The sequence below is a fragment of the Oncorhynchus mykiss genome, chromosome 28, assembly GCF_057628025.1.
Source record: "Oncorhynchus mykiss isolate SJ-2025 chromosome 28, ASM5762802v1, whole genome shotgun sequence".
Lineage (NCBI taxonomy): Eukaryota > Metazoa > Chordata > Actinopteri > Salmoniformes > Salmonidae > Oncorhynchus > Oncorhynchus mykiss.
In genome coordinates, this window is record NC_143049.1 from 38900792 (window position 1) to 38926852 (window position 26061).

Below are 26061 nucleotides of genomic sequence, written 5' to 3' on the forward strand. Positions count from 1 at the left end.
CTTTGACGAAATGTCTATTGTTAGAGTGGTCACTCGACTATCTTGTCAATATAATAGATCATCTTAGATTTTTATTTTAATATTAAAGGGATCATTCGGGAATTTTGGCAATGAGGCCCTGTATCTACTTCCCCAGAGTCAGATCAACTTGTGGATACCATTTTTATGTCTCTGTGTCCAGTATGAAGGAAGTTAGAGGTAGTTTTGCGAGCCAATGCTAACAAGTGTTAGCACAAAGGTATCTGCTAGCATGCTAGAGAGATATAACACACCTGTAAAGGGAAATCAAGACTAAATAAAATAAAAGCAACTCTCTCACCTTCCCTGCACCTTGATGTCAGAGATGGCGTAGAAGTATCGGGACAAGTTGTTTTCATCCACCATGGTGGACCCGGTGGCCGGTTTCAGCAGCCGTATCCTCAGGTCCGTCACAGTGAAGAAGTCCCGTAGGTTCCTGGTGGTGTCCAGTTGACCGTAGAGCGACGCCATGTTGTACAGCTGCAGCCCGGCGAACAGCGCAAACCGGTCCTTGATCTCGAAGCGGACTGTTTTATCGTACTTCCACACGTAGCCACGGGAGTAGTCCTCGGTACAGATGATGTCGAGGAGGGTTCGCTGGGTCAGCTCGTTGACCGTCTTGGGGTCCATGGTAAATGCGTCGAGGCAGTCGGTAGCGTAAAACTGGTAAGGGGTCCATGTTTTACCGTAGTCTAGCGATTTCTCCAGAAGCATCTGCTCAGGGCGGCCGGACTCGAAGGTGAGGACGATGTCGTCCGTCAGCTCGATAGTTTTGTTCCAGGACAGCGTGATGTTGACCTCCAGGGGTTTGGGGTACTTCTTCCAGGAACTGGACTGCCAGAAGGTTGTTGGGTTGCGGCCCTCGAAATCGAACATGAGCTCCGAAGGGTGGGCTAGTTCATCTGTGGAGGCGTCACACTCGTTGTTGCACATGTAAGGGTTTTCCTGTGGAGTGGGGGGAGGGGGGATAGAGGCAGAGAACACAGGTTGAAACCTTAGACATTACCCGGTATCAACATGTCTGCAATCTATTCTGGACTGACAGGAACTCACTCATTTAGGCACTCATTCACACACACTTTAATCATCAAACATCTGTACACTAGTGATGTCACCTACTGCTGGTGGAGGAGTGGAACTACACCATATTTCAACCCTGCTCCTTACGCAGTAAAATACTGTCCTGTATATTCAATCCACCACTGTCCTCTACTTAGTAATATACTGTCCTGTATTCAACCCACCACTGTCCTCTACTTAGTAATATACTGTCCTGTATTCAACCCACCACTGTCCTCTACTTAGTAATATACTGTCCTGTATTCAATCCACCACTGTCCTCTACTTGGTAATATACTGTCCTGTATTCAACCCACCACTGTCCTCTACTTAGTAATATACTGTCCTGTATTCAATCCACCACTGTCCTCTACTTAGTAATATACTGTCCTGTATTCAATCCACCACTGTCCTCTACTTAGTAATATACTGTCCTGTATTCAATCCACCACTGTCCTCTACTTAGTAATATACTGTCCTGTATTCAATCCACCACTGTCCTCTACTTAGTAATATACTGTCCTGTATTCAATCCACCACTGTCCTCTACTTAGTAATATACTGTCCTGTATTCAATCCACCACTGTCCTCTACTTAGTAATATACTGTCCTGTATTCAATCCACCACTGTCCTCTACTTAGTAATATACTGTCCTGTATTCAATCCACCACTGTCCTCTACTTAGTAATATACTGTCCTGTATTCAATCCACCACTCTGGTAGGTCTCTAGTTGACTCTACCACCCAAATTGCCTGTGTGATTTATATTCCTGCTGATCCTCTAGTGTAGATGGGAGAAGAATCCTCAATGACTGTCTCTTATGAAACACTGCTGAGAAATATACATATATTTGCCTGCTCAACCGAGGCCAAGCACGACTTTGTGTGTGTGTGTGTGTGTGTGTGTGTGTGCTACCTGTGCATGTGTGTGTGTGTGTGTATGTGTGTGTGTGTGTGTGTGTGTGTGTGTGTGTGTGTGTGTGTATGTGTGTGTGTGTGTGTGTGTGTGTGTGTGTGTGTGTGTGTGCTACCTGTGTGTGCGTGCTACCTGTGTGTGCGTGTGTGTGTGTGTGTGTGTGTGTGTGTGTGTGTGTGTGTGTGTGTGTGTGTGTGTGTGTGTGTGTGTGTGTGTATGTAATGTGTGTGTGTGCATGAAAGAGTGTTTTAAACACACTCATATTGACATTCATCTCACCTCTACTCTATACAACATTGAGGCCAGCTGCAGATGAGATTTTGATCAGCTATAAACGTCTAGCAAAGCCTGTCATCATTTCAAAATGCTAATGCTGGCTATTTAAAAAAAAAAACGTTAAACAGTATTTCCCATTCTTCTTGTGGCAGTATGATTATGAAGTTATGATAAATCCAACACATTTCAAACCATGTTTAACAAGAGGCATGTTCACTACATCACAGAACACTGATAAAAGCTGCACTAATATTGAACTCATCGAGCACAAATACAGGTCTGACTGCCAGTTCATTCACAATGTAGGACTCGGCATCTTGTATTTCAAATGGTTGTGTTTGGACTTGAGTCTATTTGATGCTTTGCAAGATGAGAGAGGCAAGATTCTACTAGATAGGATCCTATCTAGCCAGTCAGTTAGTCATTTATATATCGGCAGGCCTCGCTGGTGTTTCATCAGGAACATGTCACCAGGCCTCTGCTCCTACTGATGTTAGATAAGGATAAGGACTTACATGATAAGGCAGAACATGTCTGAGGTGTCCTGGGTTAGCAGGGTTGGCTGACTGAGGTAAGTGGATTTGTTTCCATGACTACCACCTAATAGGTGTTGGGTGATACAATTCTTAATCAAATCAAATGTATTTATGAAGCCCTTCTTACATCAGCTGATATCTCAAAGTGCTGTACAGAAACCCAGCCTAAAACACCAAACAGAAAGCAATGCAGGTGTACTTGCACGGTGGCTAGGAAAAACTCCCTAGAAAGGCCAGAACCTAGGAAGAAACGTAGAGAGGAATCAGGCTCTGAGGGGTGGCCAGTCCTCTTCTGGCTGTGCCGGGTGGAGATTATAACAGAACTTGGCCAAGATGTTCAAATGTTCATAGATGACAAGCAGGGTCAAATAATAATAATCACTGTGGTTGTCGAGGGTGCAACAGGTCAGCACCTCAGGAGTAAATGTCAGTTGGCTTTTCACAGCCGATCATTCAGAGTATCTCTTATTCTTACTAGAGAGAGTTACAGTATGTTGAGACATGAGGGAGCGATGGAAGGAAGGGACTGGTGGCAGGAGAGGAAAGAGAGATAATAAAAAGCAAGTTATGTTGAACCAGGGGGGCAGAGACAGTCAGAGGAGGGAGGGAATGTGACAGAGATATATGGCGGGAGAGAGACAGTCAGAGGGATGTGAGAGACAGTCAGAGGAGGGAGGGGATGTGACAGAGAGTAGTTATATGAGAGACAGTCAGAGGAGGGAGGGAATGTGACAGAGAGTGGATATATGGCGTGAGAGAGACAGTCAGAGGAGGGAGGGAATGTGACAGAGAGTAGATATATGAGAGACAGTCAGAGGAGGGAGGGAATGTGACAGAGAGTAGATATATGAGAGACAGTCAGAGGAGGGAGGGAATGTGACAGAGAGTAGATATATGAGAGACAGTCAGAGGGATGTGAGAGACAGTAGAGAGACAGTCAGAGGAGGGAGGGAATGTGACAGAGAGTAGATATATGGCAGGAGAGAGACAGTCAGAGGGATGTGAGAGACAGTAGAGAGACAGTCAGATGGATGTGATAGACAGTAGAGAGACAGTCAGAGGAGGGAGGGAATGTGACAGAGATATATGGCGGGAGAGAGACAGTCAGAGGGATGTGAGAGACAGTCAGAGGAGGGAGGGGATGTGACAGAGTATATATATGGTGGGAGAGAGACAGTCAGAGGGATGTGAGACAGTAGAGAGACAGCCAGAGGGATGTGAGAGACAGTCAGAGGGATGTGAGAGACAGTCAGAGGGATGTGAGACAGGAGAGAGACAGTCAGAGGGATGTGAGAGACAGGAGAGAGACAGGGAGGTCGCGGGGAAAGAATGGATATAATATTGTACACTGTAGGTAGTTGTTGGTGGTTCAGAAACAGTATTTTTATTTTTTATTATTTAACTAGGCAAGTCAGTTAAGAACAAATTCTTAAATACAATGACGGCCTACCAGGGAACAGTGGCTTGTGCCTTGTTCAGAGGCAGAATGACAGATTTTTTAACTTGTCAGCTCAGGGATTTGGTCGAGCATCCTTTTGGATTCTGACCCAACACACTAACCACTAGGCTACAAACAGTAATAGGTAGGTTGTTGATGGTTTAGGGACAAAAACAGGTAGGTAGTTGTAGGTTCAGGGACAGTAATGGGTAGGTAGTCGTTGGTTTAGGGACAGTAATAGGGAGGTAGTTGTTGGTAGGTAGTTGTTGGTTCAGAAACAGTAACCGGTAGGTAGTTGTTGGTAGGTAGTTGTTGGTTCAGAAACAGTAACCGGTAGGTAGTTGTTGGTAGGTAGTTGTTGGTTCAGGGACAGTAACAGGTTGGTAGTTGTTGGTAGGTAGTTGTTGGTTCAGGGACAGTAATAGGTAGGTAGTTGTTGGTAGGCAGTTGTTGGTTCAGGGACAGTAATAGGTTGGTAGTTGTTGGTAGGTGTTGTTGATTCAGGGACAGTAATAGGTAGGCAGTTGTTGGTTCAGGGACAGTAACAGGTTGGTAGTTGTTGGTAGGTAGTTGTTGGTTCAGGCACAGTAACAGGTTGGTAGTTGTTGGTAGGTGTTGTTGATTCAGGGCGCTGCAGAGCCATGATGTAGTAATCAACTACGCAAAAGCGAAAAACCTGCCTTTGGGCAGTGCTTTGGTGGTGTGTCAATGCTGTGGTGATGATGAAACCGACTCCACACCACCCCCGCGTGACATCGCTCCGCCATTGCCTTCGAACCATCACTACTTCGAAGAGAACGTGTGTCTTGACAGGCCGATGGCATTTGTAGATGGCTATTCTTACCGCCATCTAGACCACTTGCAAGCTGGGGTGGGATTGGTATGGCACAACGACATTTCGTGCAAACCACTTCAATTTCAGCTTGGCAACAAGACCAGAACAACAAGACCAGACAGTTTGCAGAAGTGGCTGGCGAGCTGATCACCCTGCAAATGGCGGTGAAACACCAATCGTCAGAACTGGAGATCCACCACCAACTCAAACTATGCAAGACTCACCTTCTTATGCCACTTGCCGTTTTGGAAGCAAAAGCACATGACTACTTCAAGTGGTAAAGAGGTGAAAACAAAGAGCTCATTCTAGCTTGTGATTAACCTCACCACCGAACACGACATACTGGAAGAAATTGGAATTGGAAGAAAGTCAAGGGACACTCCAAATCACCTGGTCGTGACAAACTTGGCAATGACCATGCCGACAGCATGGCGAAATCCAGTGCAATTTACAGCAGCACTACAGGAAAGGTCTTCGCACGAACATCATGTGTTGCTAACACATTAATTCATGAATGGCATCCTGGTAGCAATGCAACACCAAGATGAGTCCCTCGCCACTGTGAGAACTGGCCACCCAGTGTCAGAACTGGCTTTCGCTGTACGCAACTAAACAGTAACTCACACTTGTAGATGACCTACAGGTGTATATTTCAGAAACCGACATTGCTCGAAGGTGGTGGTTCCTAAAACACAGAGGGGGATAATGATAGCCCATGCCCACGACGAGCCATGTGGAGCCCATAGGGGGGTCAAGGCTACATGCAAAACATTGCGACAGGTGGCCTACTGGCCTCACATAGAACAAGACGTGGCACAATACGTGAGGGGGTGTCTAGTTTGCTGCCAGTTTCAACCCTCCAAGCCACGTCACAGAGCAACCCTGCAATGCAAGGGTGACTCTTACCCCTGGAGCTTGATCCAGATTGAGGCACAGTGACTTGCGTATTCACAAAGTGGGTGGAGTGCCTGCCGGCGACCAATGGCACAGCGGAAACCACGGCCGTTCTTTTGCTAAACCACATTTTCAGTCGTTTCGGACTGCCAGCAGAAACCGTGGACAGCGACAGAGATCTAACTTTTCGGCAGCTGTAATGACCGAACTGTGGAGGCTTCTGGGAGTCAAAGCTAAACTCCACATCGCATACCACCCAAGGAGCTTGTGGAGGGTAGAAAGGAGCAACCAAACAATCGTCAGAATCTTGAGGAAATATGTGGCAGCCAACCACAAAGATTGGGACCTCAAACTCCCATTGGTAATAATGGCGATCAGAGCCACACGCAACAGGTCTACGGGAATAACACTCTTCGAGATGATGACGGGCTGGCAAATGACACTTCCACTGCATCTCCTGTACCAACCGGGAGATGTCGCCGCCACCGCCTACACGGCTCATTAATACGTGACAGACTTGTGTAACCATCTCCAGACTACCTTTGCATATGCTCAAGGACAGTTGGAATGAAGTGCAGAAGGTGAAAAGATCTATTACAACATAAAAGCCTCACACCAGGTGTGGATAAGGTGGATAAGGTGTGGTACTACATATACATCAAACCCGCAGGCGTCGCAACAAAGGTCCTGCCCCACTGGACGGGGCCACACGAGATTGTGGTGAAGCTGTCACCTGTAGCTTACCAGATCAGAATCAGCAAAGTTTTACAAAACGCCACATTAAAGTGGGTCCACCGGAACCAAATGAAGTTGTACACTCCCCCTGTGGGATTTAGAAGGGGTGCTAGCCAGCACCGAATAGATAAAAAGCTAGCAAAGTCAGAGGTAGTAAGAAAATCCTTAAGTACCCTGGATCCCTTCCAGGAGATCAGTACGTTGCACCTAAAACCTAACATTTATTCTCTTCCCAGCTACCAGATATACATCTTTATATCACTATTTATATCGTCCTGCGTCCTACTGTTTCAAAATAATAAAAACAGAAAAATAGTTGTCAAAACAATTTTGTTTACAAAAACAAATAACTGAAATAATCCAACAATCTCTGATTATGCGTTTCTGTAGGATGGAGTTCCTTTGACTGATCCTGACTCTCTGCGCCCTGGTCAAAACCAACCAAGCAGACGTAATCACGAACGGACCCTCTACGGGAATCGTTCTCCGCGACTCCTCATAATTAACTGCAGAGTACACACGCAGAGTGTGTATGTCCGCCTAGATGCAGAGAATGTGTACCGCCAACACATTCCACCTGCGGCACATTTGAGTTAGGCCGGGCCTGACTGGACCAGCCAGGCAATTAGGCACGCCCAGCTAGACACTGCCCATGTGTTGGCACAACTCCAAAAGTACACAGTAACCCATTCAGAACTTTGCGAGCCCAGGCGAGAGAAACAATTCGTCGGGGCGCTAATATCGATAGGGGCAGCCGTAGGGTCACTACTGCCGTCAACGCAGTCAGTCTAGCCACAGTCAAGAGGAATGTTAGGGAGATTACTGAAGAGATGCCACTTATCCAGCCGCAGATGAAAGCACAGGCCCTCAAGTTGCAACATGTGGGATAGTCCCTCCAGGACACTATTCTGGTGGTCAACACACACGCTTCTGTCCTGAACAAAACAATCATGTCTGTAGGAAAGCTAGCAGAGGTCATGGTCCATGACTATGCCCATGTCCAATTGGTTCGATTGTTACTGGATGATTTTCTCCGTGAAGTTAGCTCTTCTATGGACCACATGGCCATGAATAGAATCCCCTCATATCTAGTGCCCCTCAATGGTCCACGACATATTGACCTCAGCTACTTCAACCACGATAAGGCCGTTACAGTCACATCTGGCCTATAGTCTGGGGTCGGCCATCCCAATACACGTTGATGTTGATCGTAATGAAGTGGGTTTTCTACTGACGCTGCCGGTTGTTGAACTGGAGAATATCTATAGATTGAAAACAGTTCTCAATGTAGGATTGTGGCACGACAGTACCCATGTAAAGATTGTCACGCCCCCAGTTGTAGCTTACCAGGAAAACAACCCAGATTTATATCTCACCCCTAACCTGTCAATGTGTACACTAACCAAAGATGTCCACTACCTCTGTCCTAACAAATCGTTTGTCAGGGATAACACTGAGCGTCTTTGTGGTATTAAAGCTATCGCCAGCGAAGAACGCTGTAGAGCCAAACTAACAGCCAGGGATGGGGCCACCACCACACAAGTGGAGGTGGTAGGGAACCGATGGTTGGTCAACACACCGTTTGCGTCCGCCACTATGACTTACGAACTGCCATGACTCCATCACCCAATTGAACCTCCCCAACCAGACTGTTTTTGTTAAGGTACCAGAGGGGGCAATTATTCACATAGACGACCTCGCTCTATACCGACTTCCCGACGACGGGATAGACACAGAGATTGAAATGCCAGACGCTTTTGCTAAACGTTCCCTTGAGTTACCACAAGCCATTCAAAACCAAAAATCCAGTACGAGGGACCCATGACGGTTGATCTTAGCGTACGGGATGAGGCACTTTTAGTTGACCCGACTGATTACAGACCAAAAGATTGGTCTGACGCCCGCTCTTGGACAGTGCAGGACAGTATCCTGACTGTTACCATGATCCTTGGTCTTATTTCCCTTGGCGTGTGCACCTATTATGTACACAGGTGCACAAGTGCAAAGGAAGACCTAATGAGGTCTTATACTAGGATCACCTGTGGGACGGAAGCGATGCAGATTTTTGGAAAGTTGGCAATAGATCCTGAAACCCCCTCAGGGGGCCCAGTCCCAGCCTCCTCTCCTGAACTCACTAGGTCAGCCCAGTCATATCCCCATTGTAAGCTTTGGCCTTCAGGGGCCAAGTTTTTCCAAGTGCCTTTTATGTTTCTATTACTATTTTTTATTTAATTTCCTTTGACACTTAGGAAGCAGTAGAGCCACAACGCCGCTCGTTTGGGGAGGAAATGTAATGATGTGTTGCCTGAGTGTTGTGCGTTATTAACGTCTGCCAAGTTACTGCCTAAGTCCACTAGCCGGGATAACCGGACGACGGGCCGGAACACAGAGCCACTACCGGACCTCCCAGGTCCATTCTGGTGGTGATCCGCAGCTTGTGGATATCCTACCAGGGTGAACCACCAAGGGGGGGGACTGCTATGATGATCCACTACCGATGGTCATTCTTATGGTAGGTTGCAACATGCAATTTCCTTCCAAGTTGAACCTACCAAAGGGGGACTGTCATGACTGTCCTGATCAGGTCAGGTTACAGGAGACCACAACCCTACAGATTATTTCTCAACCCCAACAGAGGAGGAGAGATCTAGGGGTCTGAAGATGTGGGGGTTTTATGACCCCTCACGCTCATGGTAAATCTTAGGCCACAGACAAAATTCCTTTGTCCTGTTACTATGGAGAACCAGCCTCAGAACATTAAACATGAAATAAAGGGACTTTGGAACAATGGTTTCCGTCAGCCACAATGGTGGTCATGACGATAGATGGAATATGAAAATGTATGTCATTTTTGTTTTGTTATTAAAACGGTTAATAGATGACGTTATTACGAAAACATTGTAACTTTAAGAGTTTTCCCAGTATATGCTTGATGTTTATACATTGTACGTTGTGTGGAAAATGTCCAAATCAAAGAGAATGTTTTGGTAAAGATGAAAGGTGAAGTTAGTTGTTTAAAATTGGATTGAGTCAAATCTAGACCTTGCCTCTTAACTTGGTACGCCCAGAGAATTGCCCTAAAGGCGGTTACGCCCACTTCTGACCCGAGGGTATAAGACATGTGAGTGAAGAATTAACATATCAGACTAAGTGACCCGAGCTGCAGTCGAGGTCTAAAAAGTCAACGAACCCAAAACGCAACACAAGGTTGAAGACAAAGACATATTTTTTCAACCCATGCTACAGATGAGCGGGTGAATTCAAGCAGGCCGTCCTAGCCTCCACTCTCCATCGAATCGTGGTATCTACACTGTTTCATTCCTACGCTGTGAGCTCTGAGCTACAGAGCTGCCTGTCCTCAGAAGACCCCTATCAGAGCAAAGGCGAGGAATCAGACCACTAAGCCAAAAGGACACTGACATCGTGAGGACAACCAGAGAGTTGCGCAAGAGAAGTGTGTCATTGAGAAGCCTAAACGACCCACGTGGAGCTTCCCATCTCCTCCAACACGTAATTACATAATTATATTCTGACCCATAAGAGCGGCAGTTGGGGGCAAGGTTAGGGTTAAAATAAGCATAGCTGACAAATGCACCCAAAGTACACTCATGTACTTTCTCTTTTTCTCTCGCTTTTAAATCCCCATTTTGGGTGACACGCACCATAGTGTGTTGGCCCGTTATACTAAGTTATAATCAATAGCCTAGACTGTGTTTTGTGTATGTATATCTTTTATCATCATTTTAGCTTTCTAGTAAATAAATAATCAACTAAGATGGGTGTGGTCCGAACTCATCGGTGAGACCCGGGTCCGAACTCATTGGTGAGGCCCGGGTCCGTGCAGATTCACAGATTATGCGACGTTCAGAACGAGACTGTAGAGGAAACTGATTAATTAGCGGCTGTTGTAAAATCGATATTCTGATATTCTTTGAGTTCATTTGGGAAACAGAAACTCAATTAAACTAATTTTCCCATGGTGCCCCAGGTTAATGAGTTAATAATTGCCTGATTAATTTAATCACGCAATTAGAAACCTTTAATCATTCGATGAGCAACAGCCGTCACATTAACTAATACAACGTCACAACAACAGAGAGTACACAGTGGCAGAATACCTGACCACTGTGACTGACCCAAACTTCAGGAAAGCTTTGACTAAGTACAGACTCAGTGAGCATAGCCTTGCTATTGAGTGGCAGCCCTGGCTCTCAAGAGAAGACAGGCTATGTGTACACTGCCCACAAAATGAGGTGGAAACTGAGCTGCCAAATGTATGACCAAATTAGAGACAGAAATGTTCCTCAGATTACACAGATACAACAATAATAAAAAATCAAACCCAATTTTGATAAAGTCCCATATTTACTGGGTGAAATACCACAGTGTGCCATCACAGCAGCAATATTCGTGACCTGTTGCCACAAAAAAAGGCAACCAGTGAAGAACAAACACAATTCTAAATACAACCCACGCTTATTTATTTTCCCTTGTGTACTTTAACCATTTGTACAACACACTATATATACACATCTCTCATTTGTAATCTTAGTCTTTTGGTACTTCTGTGAGTGTAATGTTTACTGTTAATTTCTGTTTGTTTATATCAGTTTTGTTTATCTATTTAATTTGCTTTGGCAATGTTAACATATGTTTCCCATGCCAATAAAGCCATTTGAATGTAATTGAATTGGAGAGACAGGTTCCATTATGTGTGTGTGTGTGAAAAAGAGAGAGAGAGAGAGAGATATTGATGAGAGCGTGAAGCTCCTCTTATATTTCATTTGATGTCATGGCCAGACCCTGGGATGACTGCTGTTCTGAGACGTAACTGTGTGATGTGTGCAGAGACGTTGCAGAGACGTTGATGTGTGCAGAGACGCTGCTTCCCAGATACTGAGCCTCATTCACAGACAAAAATACCAAAATGCTGTGTCCATGCTTAATATTTTTTTTAAAATCTATTTCCCCTCTAGAGCAAGAGAGACCAGAGACCCACGGCATGGTAATATGAAAATTTAATTTGAAAATGTAATATGTAATATGAATATGTAATATGGAAATGTAATATGAATATGTAATATGAATATGTAATATGAATATGTAATATGAATATGTAATATGAATATGTAATATGGAAATGTAATATGAATATGTAATTGTCACGGTTTTCTGTATGTGAAGGAGAGTCAGACCAAAATGCGGCGTGTAGATTGCGATCCATGTTTATTTAAACTATAGCAACACGAATCGATACAAACACTACAAAACAATAAACGTGACAAAAACCGAAACAGCCTAATACTGGTGCACATACACACAGAACAAGGACATCAAGACACTAAGGACAATCACCCACAAACACACAGTGAAACCCAGGCTATCTAAATATGGTTCCCAATCAGAGACAATGACTAACACCTGCCTCTAATTGAGAACCATATCAGGCCAGACATAGAAATAGACAAACAAGACATCCAACATAGAATGCCCACCCAGCTCACGTCCTGACCAACACTAAAACAAGGAAAACACACACGAACAATGGTAAGAACGTGACAGTACCCTCCAAGGTGCGGACTCCGGACGCACAACCTAAACCTATAGGGGAGGGTGTGGGTGGGCATCTCTCCGCGGTGGCGGCTCTGGCGCTGGACGTGGACCCCACTCCATAATAGTCTTAGTCCACCTCCTTAGCGTCCCTAGATTGGTTACCCTCCTTAATGACAGCTCGGGACAGAGGGGCAGCTCGGGACAGAGGGGCAGCTCGGGACTGAGAAGAAGCTCAGCACTGAGAGGAAGCTCAGCACTGAGAGGATGCCCAGGCAGGTAGTTGGCTCTGGCAGATCCCGGCTGACTGGCGGATCCTGGCTGACTGGCGGATCTGGAAGATCCTGGCTGGCTGGCAGTTCTGGCAGATCTGGAAGAGTCTGGTTGACTGGCAGATCTGGAAGAGTCTGGTTGACTGGCAGATCTGGAAGAGTCTGGCTGACTGGCAGATCTGTAAGAGTCTGACTGACTGGCAGATCTGGAAGAGTCTGACTGACTGGCAGATCTGGAAGAGTCTGGCTGACTGGCAGATCTGGAAGAGTCTGGCTGACTGGCAGATCTGGAAGAGTCTGGCTGACTGGCAGTTCTGGCTGCTCCATGCTGACTGGCAACTCTGGCTGCTCCATGCTGACTGGCTGCTCCATGCTGACTGGCTGCTCCATGCTGACTGGCGGCCCTGGCTGCTCCATGCTGACTGGCGGCCCTGGCTGCTCCATGCTGACTGGCGGCCCTGGCTGCTCCATGCTGACTGGCAGCTCTGGCTGCTCCATGCAGACTGGCAGCTCTGGCGGCTCCTTGCAGACTGGCAGCTCTGGCTGCTCCATGCAGACTGGCAGCTCTGGCGGCTCCTTGCAGACTGGCAGCTCTGGCGGCATCCTGCAGACTGGCAGCTCTGGCGGCTCCTTGCAGACTGGCAGCTCCTTGCAGACTGGCAGCTCCTTGCAGACTGGCAGCTCTATGCAGACTGGCAGCTCTATGCAGACTGGCAGCTCTATGCAGACTGGCAGCTCCTTGCAGACTGGCAGCTCCTTGCAGACTGGCAGCTCCTTGCAGACTGGCGACTCCGGCAGCGCTGTAGAGGTGGAAGGCTCTGGCAGCGCTAAACAGGCGGGAGACTCTGGCAGCGCTGTAGAGGAGGAAGGCTCTGACAGCGCTAGATAGGCGGGAGACTCCGGCAGCGCTGGAGAGGTGAGGCGCACTGTAGGCCTGATGCGTGGTGCTGGCACTGGTGGTACTGGGCCGAGGACACGCACAGGAAGCCTGGTGCGGGGAGCTGCCACCGGATGGCTGGGGTGTGGAGGTGGCACTTGATGGGCTAGACCGTGAAGGCGTACTGGAGATCTTGAGAGCGGTGCTGGCACAGGACGTGCAAGGCTAGGGAGGTGCACAGGAGGCCTGGTGCGTGAGACTGGCACCATATTCACCAGCCGACTAACACGCACCTCAGGACGAGTATGGAGCGCTGATCCAGGTACCATCAAATCCCCGACACGCTCCGTCGGGCGAATTCCATGTTTAAAACACCAACACAGCAACTCCCTCATTACTCTCTCCTCCAATTTCCCCATTAACTCCTTCATAGTCTCTGCTTCGCTCACCTCCAACACCGGCTCTGGTCTCCTCCTTGGCTCCTCACGATAAACAGGGGGAGTTGGCTCAGGTCTGCTACCTGGCGTAGCCATACTCCCTGTTAGCCCCCCCCCAATACATTTTTGGGGCTGACTCTCTGGCTTCCGTCCGCGCCACCGTGCTTGCTTCGCCAACTCCATTCTCCGATAACCTTCCGCGCACTGCTCCATCGAATCCCAGGCGGGCTCCGGCACTCTCCCTGGGTCGACCGCCCACCTGTCTATCTCCTCCCAAGTAGTATAGTCCATACTCCTGCTGTCCATAACGTCCTCCCATGTCCTTTCCTCCTTTCGCTGCTGTTGCCCGTTACCATGCCGCTTGGTCCTGTTATGGTGGGTGATTCTGTCCGCGGTTTTCTGTATGTGAAGGAGAGTCAGACCAAAATGCGGCGTGTAGATTGCGATCCATGTTTATTGAAACTATAGCAACACGAATCGATACAAACACTACAAAACAATAAACGTAACGAAAACCGAAACAGCCTAATACTGGTGCACATACACACAGAACAAGGACATCAAGACACTAAGGACAATCACCCACAAACACACAGTGAAACTCAGGCTATCTAAATATGGTTCCCAATCAGAGACAATGACTAACACCTGCCTCTAATTGAGAAGCATATCAGGCCAGACATAGAAATAGACAAACAAGACATCCAACATAGAATGCCCACCCAGCTCACGTCCTGACCAACAGGAAAACAAGTAATATGAAAATGTAATATGAATATGTAATATGAAAATGTAATATGTAATATGAATATGTAATATGTTATATGTAATATGAATATGTAATATGTAATATGAATATGTAATATGTAATATGTAATATGAATATGAATATGTAATATGTAATATGAAAATGTAATATGTAATATGAAAATGTAATATGAAATATGAATATGTAATATGTAATATGAATATGTTATATGTAATATGAATATGTAATATGTAATATGTAATATGTAATATGAAAATGTAATATGTAATATGTAATATGTAATATGTAATATGAATATGTAATATGTAATATGAATATGTAATATGTAATATGAATATGTAATATGTAATATGTAATATGAATATGTAATATGTAATATGAAAATGTAATATGAAAATGTAATATGTAATATGTAATATGTAATATGAAAATGTAATATGAAAATGTAATATGTAATATGTAATATGAATATGTAATATGTAATATGTAATATGTAATATGAATATGTAATATGTAATATGAATATGTAATATGTAATATGAATATGTAATATGTAATATGTAATATGAATATGTAATATGAAAATGTAATATGAATATGTAATATGAAAATGTAATATGAAAATGTAATATGAATATGTAATATGAATATGTAATATGAATATGTAATATGTAATATGAATATGTAAAATGTAATATGAAAATGAAAACAGACACGGCGATAGACTTCTCGTAATCTACTGTGAAACACTTTGAGATTACTCCGGATGTTAAATTGAATCTATTATTACTGTCATTCTTATGGCTACAGATTCATTTCAATTCAATTCAATTCAAATGGCTTTATTGGCATGGGAAACATATGTTTGCATTCCCAAAGCAAGTGAAATAGGTGAAATATTTGAAATAAACAATATACTGTATTTATTTTTACACGTTTCAAATGTCATATGTCTATATAGAGTGTTGTAACAATGTGCAAATAGTTAATGTACAAAAAGGAAAATAAATAAACAATTATGGGTTGTATTTACAATGGTGTTTATACTTCACTGGTGGCCCTTTTCTTGTGGCAACAAGTTCAAAATATTGCTACTGTGGCAGTGTAACGGTTCTCTTCGGGTGAAGTAGAGGCGGACCAAAAAACAGCGTGATTATGTTGATTCATGTTTAATGACAAAAAGGATAAACACGAACACTACAAAACCAAGAAACGTGAAAACCCAAAACAGTCCTATCTGGTGCAAACACAGAGACAGGAACAATCACCCACAAACACACAGTGAAACCCAGGCTACCTAAGTATGATTCTCAATCAGAGACAACTAATGTCACCTGCCTCTGATTGAGAACCATACCAGGCCGAAACATAGAAATACCCAAATCATAGAAAAACAAACATAGACTCACGCCCTGACCATACTAAATAAATACAAAACAAAGGAAATAAAGGTCAGAACGTGACAGGCAGCCTTAGTTCCTGGTTCCCTGCTACCTGCCCGAGCAGGTCCTGTGAGAAATATCCGCCATTTTGGAGTCAACAGAAGTTAGAAATAACACCATAAATATTCACATACCTTTGATGATCTTCATCAGAAGGCACTCCCAGTAATCCCAGGTCAACAATAAATGACTGATTTGTTCCATAAAGTTCCATAATGTCCATAATTTATGTCCAAATAGCCACTTGTTGTTAGCGTTTTCAGCCCAGAAATCCATCATCATGAGGCGCAAGCACTTCGTCCAGACAAAAACTTGAAAAGTTCCCTTACAGGTCGTAGAAACAAGTCTTACGATGTATGGAATCAATCTTTAATATGTTTTTAACATAAAACATCAATAATGTTCCAATCGGAGAATTCCTATGTCTGAAGAAAAGCAACGGAATGAGAGCTAACTTGTCGGGAGCGCGCGTCATGAGCCTGAGACACTCTGCCAGACCACTGACTCAAACAGGTCTCATGAGCCCCTCCTTTATAGTAGAATCATCATTCAAGTTTCTAAAGACAGATGGCAACTAGTGGAATCTGTAGGAAGTGCAACTTTATCCATATCCCACTGTGTATTTGGTAGGCTAAGCTTTGAAAAACTACAAACCTCAGATTTCCCAATTCCTGGTCGGATTCTTCTCAGGTTTTCGCCTGCCATATGAGTTCTGTTATACTCACAGACATCATTCAAACAGTTTTAGAAACTTCAGAGTGTTTTCCATCCAAATGTACTAATCATCTGCATATCTTATCTTCTGGGGATGAGTAGCAGGCATTTTAATTTGGGTATGCATTTCATCCGGATGTGAAAATACTGCCCTCTGTTACACTGTATTTCTGATTCATTTGATGTTATTTTAATGAACAAAAAATGTGTTTTTCTTTCAAAAACAAGGACATTTCTAAGTGACTCCAAACTTTTGAACGGTAGTCTATATAGTCCACTACTTGTAAAGTGACACTTAATTGCTAATAGAGCTGACCTGTAATTCTAACTTCTGATCTGGGTTTAGTTCTTATCTCCATTAGAGTAATTCTACCAAACTGCATTCTAACCAGCCTATCTGGTCTAGGGTCAGGGAGACATGCTGGCTGCATACTGTAGGTGTCGCAGTTACTTGAACAGAAAAGTGGTGGGTCGAATGGCAGTTCGCAGCTAACGATGATGTCATGAACTCTCTGAAGCAAACAGGTTCAATCCAATCCACCAACCGAATGGTGGATCTTCAAGGCATTACTAGTTGATCACCGAACATTTCTAAAAAAAGCCAACGATAAAGCCTTTTGCTCTTATTTGTTTTTCAATTCGTCTTGGTCTGTTGGCGGTAGGTGCACTTCCGATTCAGAAGCACTGCACACCGGGGAGGCAAAGTGTTCCCATTTTGAGCCATTTCATTTGTCTGAAGGGACAAACTTGGACTACCCGGCGTACCAGGAGAGCTAATATCAAATGTGCCTACTGCATTGGCAAATCAGATAGCTCAAATCACCATGCCTACAGGTTCCATGACCCCACAGCAAAGTTTGATACTACTCTAGGTGAGATTTCATAACTTGTAAAACCATGACCAGAAAGAAAACTGTCATAGAGTACTACAAAGAGCTGTTGTTTTCATGAGTGAGTTCATGTTTTTAAGTTTTTAATTCAGCAATGTCAACATTGTTTTTAAATCAACACTTTTACAAAACAGAAAAACACACTTCTCCCTACTTCCACTCGCACTACAACCAGCAATGCAGCTGCAATGCATAAAGTAGTCGTGAGAGGCGGAACCTCCTCTGCTCTCTCTCTCCCTCCACTGAAACTGTACCATCAGTCCGGTAAATACATTTTTTAATTCATGCTCAGCTGTGCCTAGAAAGTGATACAACTGATCTATTTTGTTATCAAAGCTCGAGTTTTGAAATATAATATGGTTTGAGAAGAACAACATTGAAAGGCCAAGCATAGGCACTATGCTGTGATAATGTACAGTATTAGACCTAAAGCACAAATCTCATTCCTACAGAATAATGTTTTTACTCCGAAAGTGATTGTGACTCAGAAAAGATTAGTTACCACTGATCTAATCCAATATGAAGTCATCACAGAGATAGAGACAGAGAGAGAGACAGAGACAGAGAGAGAGTGAGAGAGAGAGAGAGAGAAAGAGAGAGAGAAGGGGGAAATCAATCATTTCCAGGCCCAGGGACATGTACTAGTCTGTGGCGACCTAAATGCCAGAACCGGACAAGAACCTGACACCCTCAGCACACAGGGGGACAAACACCTGCCTGCAGGTGACAGCATTCCCTCCCACATATGCCCCCCTAGGCACAACTATGACAACATAACCAACAAAAACGGGTCACAACCCCTGCAGCTCTGTCGCACGCTGGGTATGTACATAGTCAATGGAAGGCTTTGAGGGGACTCCTATGATAGGTCACCTATAGCTCATATCTTGACAGTAGTACTGTAGACTACTTTATCACTGACCTCCACCCAGAGTCTCTCAGAGCGTTCACAGTCAGCCCACTGACACCCCTATCAGACCACAGCAAAATCACAGTCTACTTGAACAGAGCAATACTCAATCATGAGGCATCAAATCCAAAGGAACTGAGTAACATTAAGACAGTGGGCTGACTGTGAACGCTCTGAGAGACTCTGGGTGGAGGTCAGTGATAAAGTAGTCTACAGTACTACTGTCAAGATATGAGCTATAGGTGATGGAAGGAATGCAGTTTGGAAACCTAACAAAAAACAATTACAAACAAATTTGTCCTCAATAACTACCGTGGAATATGCGTCAACAGTAACCTTGGGAAAATCCTCTGCATTATCATTAACAGCAGACTCGTACATTTCCTCAATGAAAACAATGTACTGAGCAAATGTCAAATTGGCTTTTTACCAAATTACCATACAACAGACCATGTATTCACCCTGCACACCCTAATTGACAACCAAACAAACCAAAACAAAGGCAAAGTCTTCTCATGCTTTGTTGATTTCAAAAAAGCCTTCGACTCAAATTGGCATGAGGATCTGCTATACAAATTGATGGAAAGTGGTGTTGGGGGTCAAACATACGACATTATAAAATCAATGTACACAAACAACAAGTGTGCGGCAAAAAACACGCACATTTCTTCACACAGGGTCGTGGGGTGAGACAGGGATGCAGAGAGAGAGAGAGAGAGAGAGAGAGAGAGAGAGAGAGAGAGAGAGAGAAGAGAGAGATAGAGAGATAGAGAGATAGAGAGATAGAGAGAGAGAGAGAGAGAGAGAGAGACAGACACAGACAGACAGACAGACAGACAGACAGACAGACAGACAGACAGACAGACAGACAGACAGACAGATAGATCCAGGAAGGTGTCCATCTTAACATCAGTCATTTCCACTTGTTGCCGGCTTCATTAGAGAACGCTGAGGGAATATGACCAATGACATGGCAATAAATTACAGCAGTATTATCTAGAACACATATGACGTGCAACACGACAGCAGATTAGTACTCGGTGGTCTTTTCTTTTTAGGTTTATGGCTGGCGTAAGTACAGACTTTAACCCTGGCACAATGACATTTGTGGGCCCTAAACTAAACACTCAAACCTGCGTGTCTTGTGTGAGTGTGTGTACTTGTTTGTGTCTGTGCGCGCGCATGTGTGTGTGTGTGTGTGTGTAGACTCCAGTTGACGTGATTCCTGACAGACAGGGGATGTGGTTCGAGGAGATAAACTCACTGGCCAATGACAGGCCAGCGTGATGGACGGATGAAGGCATTTCAACCAATCTGTTTGTCTGACAGATCTTCTGGACTCAGAGCAAAGATCACAGATTGAACGCAACTCACCACCCCACTATCTAACCTTACCTAATATCTCTCCTCTTACTCTCCAACACACTCAAACACACAAACACTCCAACGAAGCACCTTGATTAAATTAGCCATCTCTATTTGTCCAGTATGACAACTGCTTATGATTAATATCTGAAGCATCTTTTGATCAGCAAAATAAAATCCTGTAACTAAAGGAAGGGGTTAATGAAGGCTTTCGTTGGGCCTTAAATGTGTTCAATGAAAATAAATGCTATTGGTCACATGCTTGGTAAACAACAGGTGTAGACTGTGAAATGCTTACTTAAGAGTCCTTTTTCAACAATGCAGAGAGAAAGAGAGAAAGAGAGTGAGAGAGACAGAGAGAGAGAAAGAGAAAATAAAAAATGAAATTGAGTGACAAGGAATACGAGGGAATAACGAATAACAATAACGAGTAAAAACAGGAAATATAGTGAATAATGAATAAAAACAGGAAATACAGAGTGAATAACGAGTAAAAACAGGAAATACAGAGTGAATAACGAATAAAAATAATGAGTAAAAAGAGGAAATACAGAGTGAATAATGAATAAAAACAGGAAATACAGAGTGAATAACGAGTAAAAACAGGAAATACAGAGTGAATAACGAGTAAAAACAGGAAATACAGAGTGAATAACGAATAAAAATAATGAGTAAAAAGAGGAAATACAGAGTGAATAATGAATAAAAACAGGAAATACAGAGTGAATAACGAGTAAAAACAGGAAATACAGAGTGAATAACGAGTAAAAACAGGAAATACAGAGTGAATAACGAATAAAAATAATGAGTAAAAAGAGGAAATACAGAGTGAATAACGAGTAAAAACAGGAAATACAGAGTGAATAACGAGTAAAAACAGGAAATACAGAGTGAATAACGAGTAAAAACAGGAAATACAGAGTGAATAACGAATAAAAATAATGAGTAAAAAGAGGAAATACAGAGTGAATAATGAATAAAAACAGGAAATACAGAGTGAATAACGAGTAAAAACAGGAAATACAGAGTGAATAACGAGTAAAAACAGGAAATACAGAGTGAATAACGAGTAAAAACAGGAAATACAGAGTGAATAACGAATAAAAATAATGAGTAAAAAGAGGAAAGTGCCGAGGAAGGAATCCTCAGGACCTTTTCAAATGACCGAAATTGACAGCTGTTTCTAGTTTCTAGTAAATAATAATATGATGAATAATAACTATAATTATATAATGAATAATAATTATAACAATGTAATGAATAATAACTATAATAATGTAATGAATAATGAGCTTGGTGATGAGCTTGGTCCTGAGCTTGGTGATGATCTTGGTGATGATCTTGGTCCTGAGCTTGGTGATGAGCTTGTTCCTGAGCTTGGTGATGATCTTGTTCCTGAGCTTGGTGATGAGCTTGGTGATGAGCTTGGTGATGAGCTTGGTCCTGAGCTTGGTGATGATCTTGTTCCTGAGCTTGGTGATGAGCTTGGTGATGAGCTTGGTGATGAGCTTGGTCCTGAGCTTGGTGATGAGCTTGTTCCTGAGCTTGGTGATGATCTTGGTGATGATCTTGGTCCTGAGCTTGGTCCTGAGCTTGTTCCTGAGCTTGGTGATGATCTTGTTCCTGAGCTTGGTGATGAGCTTGGTGATGAGCTTGGTCCTGAGCTTGGTGATGAGCTTGGTGATGATCTTGGTGATGAGCTTGGTGATGAGCTTGGTCCTGAGCTTGGTGATGAGCTTGTTCCTGAGCTTGGTGATGATCTTGGTGATGATCTTGGTCCTGAGCTTGGTGATGAGCTTGTTCCTGAGCTTGGTGATGAGCTTGTTCTTGAGCTTGGTGATGAGCTTGGTGATGATCTTGGTCCTGAGCTTGGTGATGAGCTTGGTGATGATCTTGGTGATGAGCTTGGTGATGAGCTTGTTCCTGAGCTTGGTAATGAGCTTGGTGATGAGCTTGTTTCTGAGCTTGGTGATGAGCTTGGTGATGAGCTTGTTCCTGAGCTTGGTGATGAGCTTGTTCCTGAGCTTGGTGATGAGCTTGGTGATGAGCTTGGTGATGAGCTTGGTCCTGAGCTTGGTGATGAGCTTGTTCCAGAGCTTGGTGATGAGCTTGGTGGTGAGCTTGGTGATGAGCTTGGAGGGTTCTATGGTGTTAAATGTTGAACTGTAGTCTATGAACAGCATTCTTCCATAAGTATTCCCTTTTGTCCAAGTGGCTGAGGGCAGTGGCTGAGGGCAGGGTGTCTGGGATGATGGTGTTGATGTGAGCCATGACCAGCCTTTCCAAGCATTTCATGGCTATGGGAAACAGGAAAGGGCCTTCCCCAAACTCTTGCCACAAAGTTGGAAGCACAACATTTGTCTATACTATAATGTTATGCTGTAGCGTTAAGATTTCCCTTCACTGGAACTAAGGGACGTCGTCCGATCCATGAAATACAGCCCCAGACCATTATTCCTCCTCCACCAAACTTTACAGTTGTCACTATGTGCTTGGGCAGGTAGCAATTCTTCTGGCATCCTCTTAATCATATTAAATCAAGTTTTATTTATACAGCACATTTCAGACATGTAATTGCAAATTGATTTACAGGGAAAAACTAATTTTAAAAAACTATGAAAATAAAAATAAAAAATAAAAAAAAGCTGAAATATTTACTACACAACAAACATAAGATTTAAAAAAATAAACCTCAGATTATAAAATATATTATAAATTATAAAATAATAATCATGATGAAAGCTGAACAACTAAAAACACCCTGAGGAAAAGCAAAGAAAAGCAAAGTTAAAAATATGTGCACAGTTTCAGCTCCCTTCAAGGTCTCTGGCAGGCTATTCCAGAGGCTGGGGGCATAGTAACTAAAGGCTGCCTCTCCATGCCTCTTGGTCCCCTCAGGTTCTCTGGCAGAGGGCTGGGGGCATAGTAACTAAAGGCTGCCTCTCCATGCCTCTTGGTCTCCTCAGGTTCTATGGCAGAGGGCTGGGGGCATAGTAACTAAAGGCTGCCTCTCCATGCCTCTTGGTCCCAGGCTTTGGGATAGTTAAAAAGCCAGTGCCAGAGGACCGGAGGGTCCTACTGGGTACATAACTCAAAAGCATGTCTGACATGTATTGGAGAGACAATGGAAGATTGATTTTTAAAAAACAATAGAAGAATCTTAAAATGAATTCTAAAACTCACAGGCAGGCAGTGCAGATACTTTAAAACGGGTGTATTGTGTGCTTTCCTCCCTGGTCTTGGTCTGTACCCGTCCTGCAGCATTCGGTATGTTTTGCAGTTGACCAATGGCTTTCTTTGGTAGACAAGACAGGAGAGCATTACAGTAGTCAAGCCTTCTCGTAATAAAAGCATGGATGAGTCTCTCTGCATCAGCCTGAAAGAGAAACGTCCGCACCTTGGCATTGTTCCTCAGGTGGTAAAAAGCTATTTTGGTCACATTGCTAACGTGTGATAGAAAATTGAGTCAAGAATCTAAAATAAGACCTAGGGTTTGACTCCAACAATAAGTACACCAGTCTAGTCTGTTCTCAACTAGCCTACCTGGTTAAATATAGGTGAAATAAATAAAAAATGTAGCTGGAAGAAGTTGTGAGCCATTCAAGTATTTAAATCACTAATACAGTCTAATAATTTATCCGTGGAGCTAAAATCCTCTGGTGGCACAGAAATGTAAAGTTGTGTATCGTCTGTGTAGCAGTGAAAATCAATGCTGTGCTTTCTGATAACGCTGCCAAGGGGCAACATATATCAACTGAACAGTACCGGACCCAAAATTGTACCTTGTGGAACACCACATTCAAAATGTATTCTCTCAGAGTTACGGTACATTTGGATTTCAGACCCCTTCACCTTTTCCACATTTTGTTACGTTACAGCTTAATTCCAAAATTGATTAAATGGTTTGTTTTTTCTTCACATCAATCTACACAAAATATCCCACAATGACAAAGAAAAAACAGGTCATTAGACAAAAACTGAAATATCACATTTACATAAGTATTCAGACCCTTTACTCAGTACTTTGTTGAAGCACTTTTGGCAGTGATTACAGCCTCGAGTCTACTTGGGTACGACGCTACAAGCTTGGCACACCTGTATTTGGGGAGTTTTATTTTTATTTGTTTTATTTCACCTTTATTTAACCAGGTAGGCTAGTTGAGAACAAGTTTCTCCCATTCTTCTCTGTAGATCCTCTCAAGCTCTGTCAGGTTGGATGAGGAGAGTCGCTGCACAGCTATTTTCAGGTCTCTCTAGATATTTTAGATCAGGTTCAAGACCAGGCTCTTTCTGGGCCACGCAATGATATTCAGGGAAGGGCAAAGGGAAGAGAAAGGGGAAGGGGAAGGGAAAGGGGAAAGGAGGATGGGAAGGGGAAAGGAGGAGGGGAAGGGGGAAGGGGAAAGGAGGAGGGGAAGGGGAATGGGAAAGGAGGAGGGGAAGGGGAAAGGGGAAAGGAGGAGGGGAAGGGGAAGGGAAAGGGGAAGGGGAAGGGAGGAGGGGAAAGGGGAAGGGGAAAGGAGGAGGGGAAGGGGAAGGGGAAGGGAGGAGGGGAAAGGGGAAGGGCAAAGGAGGAGGGGAAGGGAGAAATGGGAAGGGGAAGGGGGGAAAGGGGAAGGGGAGGGGGAAAGGGAAAGGGAAGGGGAAAGGGAAGGGGAAGGGGAAGGGGAAGGGGGAAGGGGGAAGGGGAAGGGGAGGGGGAAAGGGAAGGGGAGGGGGAAAGGGAAGGGGAAAGGGAAGGGGAAGGGGGAAGGGGAAAGGGAAAGGGAAAGGAGAAGGGGAAGGGGAAAGGGGAAGGGGAAGGGGAAGGAGAAAGGAGAAGGGGAAGGGGAAGGGGAAGGAGAAAGGGGAAGGGGAAGGGGAAGGAGAAAGGGGAAGGGGAAGGGGAAGGAGAAAGGGGAAGGGGGAAGGGGAAGTGGAAAGGGAAGGGGAAGGAGAAAGGGGAAGGGGAAGGGGAAGGAGAAAGGGGAAGGGGAAGGGGAAGGGAAACATAGTCAATTGTCCAACTAAATGTATTCAACTAGAAACACCTCAAGGATAAATCAGTGGAAACAAAATGTTGAGTCTCAGAGCAAAAGGGTCTGAATACTTATGTAAATATGGTGTGTCAGTCAGGCCAGTTTACTATTGACATCGGAGTCAACTCAAGTTGTGTCAGTCAGGCCAGTTTACTATTGACATCTGAGTCAACTCAAGTTGTGTCAGTCAGGCCAGTTTACTATTTAGGTCTTTTGTAAAAGAAGAGAGAGAAGCAGTTGTAAAATGCTTGTCATCATTATCCATCCGATAAGGGAACACATCATCACAGATTACATTACTAAAACTAAAACAACAGTCAATCTCCGACTGAATGCCGGTGACCATCCTCCTGACAATTCACATTGACGATAAAAAGGCAACAGAGACACAAAACACAGGATACGTGATGAGTATCTTCTTCAGCCCAAATTGTCAGTCACACTCCTTGTGTTAAATTGACAGTACTAATGTTTTTTTTTTCCATAACCCCACATAGTACCCATAAAGGCTAGAATCCTTACACTTTATATTCTCCCAAAAGAAGGACATTGAGGACTAGGTATGTTATGGAATAGTTTGTTCACTATCGTCTCTAACTGCCACCTAATCAATAGAAATTAAAGAATGTTCAACACGGTCCTCTCCTAAATTGTACACCTCTCTACTCTTCCTCTCACTCCATTTTTCTCTCTCTCTCTCTCACACACACACACACGCACACGCACACACACACGCGCGCACAAACACACACACACACACACACACCAACCTCGTCACCTTACAGATAGAAACATGGCGTTTGCTACTTGCTGTGTCATGACTTCAAATAATTTCCCTCCCAGGAGGAGGTAGGATCACCACAGTAGAGATTTTGGGATTGAAAACTAACACTCCCTGACATCACACAGTGTGTGTGAGCGCTGCAAGTGTGTCGGATTGAGAGAAGAAGCGTCGTGATGGAACATTCCAGAAAAAATGAAGAGAGGGGGGGGAGAGTGAGAGAGGAGGTGTGTGTTTTTTATTTATTTATCTACGCAAGTCAGTTAAGAACAAATTTTTATTTTCAATGTCGGCCTAGGAACAGTGGGTTAACTGCCTTTGTTCCGGG

At 44.0% G+C, this 26061-nt stretch overlaps 1 protein-coding gene across 1 annotated transcript in view; it reads right to left on the minus strand.

The window, feature by feature from the left end:
• LOC110509127 (netrin-G1) overlaps window positions 1-26061 on the minus strand; it is a 187077-nt gene that overhangs the window by 153921 nt on the left and 7095 nt on the right. The window contains exon 2 of the mRNA XM_090225277.1: window positions 320-963. Within this exon, the coding sequence (XP_090081403.1) occupies window positions 320-963 (644 nt within the window). The remainder of the gene's footprint in view (window positions 1-319; window positions 964-26061) is intronic.